The sequence below is a fragment of the Neopelma chrysocephalum genome, unplaced genomic scaffold, assembly GCF_003984885.1.
Source record: "Neopelma chrysocephalum unplaced genomic scaffold, ASM398488v2 Primary Assembly neopelma1_184887, whole genome shotgun sequence".
Taxonomy (NCBI): Eukaryota; Metazoa; Chordata; class Aves; order Passeriformes; family Pipridae; genus Neopelma; species Neopelma chrysocephalum.
The window spans coordinates 1-5,971 of NW_020938580.1; the positions used below are offsets into that span (position 1 = coordinate 1).

The following is a 5,971-nucleotide window of genomic DNA, read 5'->3' on the forward strand; positions in this document are numbered from 1 at the left end:
TACTGGGATGAGCTGGGGGTCCGCGCTGGGGTGGGCTGTGCTGTACTGGTCTATACTGGGGTGCACTGGGTCAGTCCCGCCCGGGACGCGGTGTCCCCGCTCGGCTGGGCAGGGGGAGCTGTGGGGGTCTCCCGTCCCCCCGCAGAAAAAGAGACCGTCAGCCCCCAAAACGCGACGGGACAAGTCGCGCTCCCTCGGCCGGGCTTCCGCCCACTCTGGCCCCCACACGCCCCCGGCCGAGGGCGGGAGGGTGTCCCCGCCCGCGGAACCCCTGGACGTCGAGAACATCCTGGCCGAGCTGCTGGACCGGGTGATAGCCGAGAGCGTGCGGGCGGCGGTGGCGCGGCAGGTGAGAGGCCCCCCCCTCCCCCGATTTGGGGGTCCTCGGGGTGTCTGGTGGGTCCGGCCGGGGGTCTCAGCGCTGTCTCTGCAGCGGGTGCCCTACACGGTGTCCCGGGCGCGGGACGCCATCCTGTGTGTCGTTGAGTGGCGGTTCCTGGCGCGGGACGAGGGGGACCCCGACCCCGGGGAGGACCCGGACCCCGAGCGAGCCCGAGCCTGGAGCGAGGACGAGGAGCCCCAGCCCTGCGCCCTGGACACCTGGGCGCAGGGCGTTGTCCCCGTCCGGCTGGTCCCTCCGTCCCTGGGAGAGGTGAGACGTGCCCCGACCGCCCCGGAACCGCCCGGGGCCGTGGGACACCCGGGGTCACCCACACCGGCCCCTCTTTGTCCCCCGGGCAGGTCCCGTCCCAGGAATCCCCCGTGACAGACGAGGCTTCCTCCGACCATCCTCTCCGGGCCCTCGACGCTGTCACCGTCCCGGCTGTCCGTCTGTCCCGGGGAGAGGTGAGACGTGCCCCGTCCCTCCCTGGGACCCCCCCCGCGCTGAGCCCCTGTAGCTCCGGGGCCACCCCGAGTGTCACCCCCCCCCGGCTCACCCCACGGGGCACCCCGACACCCCGACACCCACAGCGGCTCCCCTCTGCCCCCGGCAGGTCCCCGATGCGAAGCCCCCGAGCCAGGACCCCCCCGCAGCAGTCGGAGCTCCCCCCGCGGTTCCCGGCCGGGTCCCCGGCGCTGTTCCCACCCTGCCCGTGCCGGGGCCACCCCGCCCGAAGCCTCCCACCGCCCCCCGGTCCCCCGACAGAGAACCCCGTCCCTCGCGGCCCCCGCGGCCCCGCCCGGCCCCGCCGGGCCCCCCCCGGCCCCCGGCCCCGCTCCCGGCCGAGCCCCCGGAGCCCCCGGCGCGGGGGGAACCGCGGGCATCCCGCGGGGCCGGGCTGGGCGACCAAGAGCCACCACCGCCATCGTCCCCCCGCGCCAGCCTGAGTTCCCTCCAGCCGGGGAGACCCCCCCGCGGCCCGGGGGCGGTGCCGGAGGGGCCCGGGGTGGTCTCCAGGCCGGGTCCCCGCCGCGGCTCCCCGCGGATCCGGCCGCAGGTGAAGGTGCTGGACGTGTTCACCGAGCCCGAGCGGCCGCCGCCCCGCGCTGCCCCCCGCGCCAGCCGGGCGCCGGACCCGGGGGGCCGTCGGGACCGGCCGCCCCCGCCGGGGCCCCCGCAGCCCCCGCCGGGCTCCCCCAGCCCCGAGCCCCCGCCGTGTGACTCCTGGCTGAGCTCGGCGCTGCTGGCCCCCGGGGTCACCGTGCGCTGGCCCGGCGGCGAGCGGCGCGGGCCGGGCACGGCGGGGCACGGCGAGGGCGAGGAGGAGGAGGAGGGCGAGGGGAGCAAGGGCGAGCGGGAGCTGAGGCCCATCCTCTCCGCCCCGGCGTTCCGGCTCCCGTCGAACGGCGAGCGCTGAGGGCAGCGCCTGGAAAACCCGCTGGGAACGCGGCTGCTCCGGGCGCTGCCCCTCCCGGGGTTGTCCCAGCTCCGGGGGGACCCCCGGCCCTCGGGGGGTCCCCGGCACCCCGTGTCCTACCTCCAATCGCGCCGGGGCCGTCACCGGGACCGGAGCTGGGGGCCCTTTGCCGGAGCTGCTGAAGAGAACAGGAATAAATCAAGTCAAATCAAATCAGAGGGGATTTCCGTCGCCGGGCTCCCGCCGCTGCCCGGCACCGGGAGCGGGGCCCGGGCGGTCCCGGGAACTCCGGCCGCAGCAGCCGCGGTGCCAACACCCCCCGGACCCACCCGCGGCGCGTCCCCGCAGCCCCTCTGCCCCCATAGAGGAAACCAGGGGGATGTCACGGGGTGACACGGGTGGCTTCACCCCATGAGCGAACCGTGGGCCTCGCCCTGTCCCCGGGCTGCCCGTCCTGGGGGACACGGACCCCGGGTCGGGGCTGCTCCGGGCATCGACCCTCCTGCAGCCGCCCCGGGGTGACAACGAGGTGGGTGAACAGCCCTGGGGTGGCACCGGGGACACTGAGGTGGTACAGGGGACACTGAAGTGGTACAGGGGACACCGAGGTGGTACAGGGGACACCGGAGCGGCACCTGGAAACAACGCCCGCTCTCTGTTGCTAATGAGGAGCGGGTTTCAGTTCCTCATTAGCATGAGGGGGAGTGGGCGTGGTTTTCGGGTCCTCATTAGAATGAGGTGAGAGGGGCGTGGTTTTCAGTTCATATTTAGGGTGATGCGGAGTGGGCGCGGTCTCGCCGTCGCACGTGCTCGGCACTTCATTCGGCGCTCGTGGGGTTCCACTCTGGGGGTCGAACAAGACCAGTACCCCAAAACCAAGTGTCCCATTTGTCCCGCCCCTTACGCTTGTGCAGCTCCTCCCTTGTCACACAACGCGCCGCAGGAAAACTTTGGGGTGAAAAGTAGCTGCTGGGGTCACTCCTGGGCAGGGACAGAACTGAAACCTTGTTCCTCTTGCGGTCGGGGCGGAGGCAGCGCCCGCGGAGTTTTCAGTGACAAGTTTCGCCACCGAGTGCTGATTAGAGGAAATACTGCAACTGTCATTAACCCTTTGCAGCGGGGCGGGCACGGGACACCGGGGTGGCACAGGGGGCACACAGCTCACCCTCCTGCCCGCTCCAGCCACTCTCCTGTCCGTCCCGGTGTCCCGGCAGCTCCCGGGCCAGAGGGGCCCGTGCCGTGCCCTGCTGCCGGCTGGGCAAAGGTCCTGCTCCGACCTCTGTCCCCAGCCCCACCCGCGCCCGGCCATGGAGCTGCCGGGGGCCCTGAGCCCCTCGGGGGGGCTCCTGCTGCTCCTGCTCTCGGGGCTGCTGCTCTGGGCCAGGCGCAGACCCCACTGGGACCCCCGCAAGTGCCCCACCGACCTGACGGGCAAGACGGTGATTGTCACCGGAGCCAACAGCGGTGAGCGGGGACGGGGACACGCGTGGGGGTGACACGGAGCTGTGGGGTGTCCTGCGGAGAACAGGGGTGTCCCTTCTCCAGCCGCGGAGCCCAGCTCCTGCCTCGGTTGCTGGTCCCTGGGAACCCACAATGTGATCCCCGTGCCCATGGCACCTCATGCCGGGTGGGCACCCCCCGTGCCCCCTGCCCACCCTCGGTGTCCAGACTCTGTCCCGGCTGCGTTAATGACTGACAGCCAAGGTCACCGCACTGCCGGCCACCACGGCCACCCTGTCACACCAGGGAGGGGGTCACTGCTCCCACCCGTGTCCCACTGCTGAGCCCGGGGCCGGGCTGGCACAGCCGGGGACACTGGGATCCCCGGGTTGGGATTGGGGTGTCCCCGCGTGCCCAGGGACAGGGTGGCCCCACGTGTGCTCGGCTCCATTCCCGCCCCGGTGCCCGTTGTTTCCCGCTGTGCCGGAGCACTGACACAGAGCTGTGTGGGCACTGGGCCGCTGGGGGGGTTTGGGGCCCGCAGCGGGGGCTGCCCGGACCCTGGGGACAGCAGGCGACCCCCGGGGACCCCTCGCCGCGGGGGCCCGGCGGGGATCAGCCCGTCCCGCTCCGTGTGCCGCAGGCATCGGCAAGTGCGTGGCCATGGACCTGGCGCGCCGGAACGCCCGCACCATCCTGGCGTGCCGGAGCCGGGAGCGGGGCCAGGCGGCGGTGGAGGAGATCCGGGCGGCCACCGGGAATCCGGCGGTGGTGCTGCGGCTGCTGGACACGGGCTCGCTGGCCTCGGTGCGCGCCTTCGCCCGCGCCGTGCTGCGGGAGGAGCCGCGGCTCGACGTGCTGGTCAACAACGCCGGTGTCACCGGTACGGCCCCGCCGCCCCCGGCCCCGGCGGGCTCCAGCGCCCCGCCCCGATGCCCCACAGCGCCCAACCCCCTTTTCCAGGGCTGCCCTTCTCCATCACTTCCGAGGGGCTGGAGCAAACCTTCACCACCAACTACCTGGGCCCGTTCCTGCTCACCAACCTGCTGCTGGGTGCGTGGGGGGCTCTGGGGTGCCCTCCCCTCTCCCACCATTCCTGCTCACACCCTGGTGCTGGGCGAGCACAGGGGCGTGGCAGCTCCCGGGACCCCTCCCCGCTCACCCCCTGCTCCTCGCAGACCTGCTGAAGGCCTCGGCGCCCTCGCGGGTGGTCAACGTGTCGTCGTTCCGGCACAGCGTGGGCACGGCCGACAGCAGGTTCCTCACGGGGCAGCGGCACCCGGGCGGGTACGACGCTGCCTACAGCAGCACCAAGCTGATGAACCTGCTCTTCACCGCCGAGCTGGCGCGGCGTCTGCGCGGCACAGGTGGGTGCCAGGCTCGGCCGTGCCGTGGGGCACCCGGGCACAGCTGTACCCAACCCCATCCCGACCCCTCTGTGCTGTCGTGCCACGGCCCAGGGGCTGCCGATGGCGCTGGGGGGTCTCACCCCAGCCGGAGACTCCCCAGCCCATGTGTGGGCAGCAGAACCCTGGCCAGGGTGGCCCCGGTGCCGGGCACGGGGGAGGCCCTGCTCCGAGGCCGGGCTGGGGGCTGCTCCCACCCTTCCCTCGGTGCCCTGGCGTGGCACTGACGCTGCGGCCCGGCAGGGGTGACGGCCAACGCGCTGAGCCCCGGCGTGGTGAGCACCAGCATCATGCGCCACTTCAGCTGGGCCGTGCGGGCGCTCTTCATGCTCCTGCGCCCCTTCATGAAGGTGAGCGGGGCCGGGTCCCGCCCCGCCCGGGGCAGAGGGCGGGCAGGGGCCGCAGGACCCCCCTGACCCCCCGTCCCCCGCAGTCGGCCGAGCAGGGCGCTGCCAGCACCATCTTCTGCGCCGTGTCGGAGGAGGCCGAGGGCATCAGCGGGAAGTACTTCGACAGCTCGTGCCGCCTGGCGCTGCCCTCGGCGCCCGCCCGCGACGCCGCGCTGGCACGGAAGCTCTGGGAGGCGTCGGAGCAGCTGACGGGGCTCACAGAGGGACCCCGGGGCTGAGCCCTTGGGACGTGGCCGCACGGGGAGACCCTCAGGGTGGGGAGGGAGACGTGATCGCCCCTTCGGTTGCCGTGTGCCCGCCCTGTGCCAGCCAAGGGACGACACGGCGCCGGCCGGGTGGGACTGTGAGCCCTTTATTAAAGCCCCCGGTGCCGTCACTCCCAGGTGATGTCCAGCTCCAGGCGCTGCCTCCGCACAAACTGCAGGAATCCGTCGTAGTCGCGCCGGTGGATGTCGGGGCAGCGGGACAGGTCCAGGCGCCGCAGGGGCCCCTCGGAGCTCAGCAGGTGCCACACGGCGCAGGGGGACACGTGGCTCCCGGCCAGCGAGAGCTCCTGCAGCTCCCGCAGCTCCCCCAGCTGCGGCTCCAGCACCGAGTCCAGCGGGAAGGGCAGGGCGAGCAGGCGCAGGCTCTGCAGCCGCGGGGCCCGGCTCAGCACCGAGGCCAGCGTGGAGCCCAGCACCGGCACGTGAGCGGCCGGCACGGGCCCGGCCAGGGCCAGCGAGAAGCTCTGCAGCTGGGGCAGCCCCTGGGGCAGCAGGTCGGTGGCCCAGCGGGCCGGCGGGGCGGGGGGCTCGGCGGGGGCGTGGGGGTCCGGAGGAACGTGCAGCTCGGTGCTGAAGCTCTGCAGGCCGGGGCAGCCGGCGAGGAGGGCGGGCAGCGACAGCGGGTCCGGGCAGCTGAAGCCGTGCAGGGT

The 5,971-nt window shown here is 73.5% G+C and overlaps 2 protein-coding genes across 2 annotated transcripts; both read left to right on the top strand.

Moving 5' to 3' along the window:
- The first annotated feature begins 6 nt into the window (after window positions 1-6).
- LOC113962739 (atherin-like) lies at window positions 7-1,799 on the top strand. Its single transcript, XM_027673483.1, has 5 exons — window positions 7-349; window positions 434-652; window positions 742-846; window positions 996-1,174; window positions 1,583-1,799. Exons 1-5 carry the CDS (start codon window positions 8-10, stop codon window positions 1,797-1,799), a joined length of 1,062 nt encoding a protein of 353 aa, XP_027529284.1. The 5' UTR covers window position 7.
- Window positions 1,800-3,023: 1,224 nt separating this feature from the next.
- On the top strand, window positions 3,024-5,273 carry LOC113962740 (retinol dehydrogenase 11-like). Its single transcript, XM_027673485.1, has 6 exons — window positions 3,024-3,263; window positions 3,883-4,122; window positions 4,203-4,292; window positions 4,418-4,606; window positions 4,889-4,995; window positions 5,079-5,273. Exons 1-6 carry the CDS (start codon window positions 3,107-3,109, stop codon window positions 5,271-5,273), a joined length of 978 nt encoding a protein of 325 aa, XP_027529286.1. The 5' UTR covers window positions 3,024-3,106.
- Window positions 5,274-5,971: the final 698 nt, after the last annotated feature.

Coding starts and splice junctions, on each gene's coding strand:
- LOC113962740 (XM_027673485.1), top strand. CDS start 3,107: ATGGAGCTGCCGGGGGCCCTGAGCCCCTCGGGGGGGCTCCTGCTGCTC. Junction 3,264..3,882: donor TGTCACCGGAGCCAACAGCG/GTGAGCGGGGAC, acceptor CGTGTGCCGCAG/GCATCGGCAAGTGCGTGGCC. Junction 4,293..4,417: donor GCTCACCAACCTGCTGCTGG/GTGCGTGGGGGG, acceptor TGCTCCTCGCAG/ACCTGCTGAAGGCCTCGGCG.
- LOC113962739 (XM_027673483.1), top strand. CDS start 8: ATGAGCTGGGGGTCCGCGCTGGGGTGGGCTGTGCTGTACTGGTCTATA. Junction 350..433: donor GGGCGGCGGTGGCGCGGCAG/GTGAGAGGCCCC, acceptor CTGTCTCTGCAG/CGGGTGCCCTACACGGTGTC. Junction 847..995: donor TCCGTCTGTCCCGGGGAGAG/GTGAGACGTGCC, acceptor TGCCCCCGGCAG/GTCCCCGATGCGAAGCCCCC.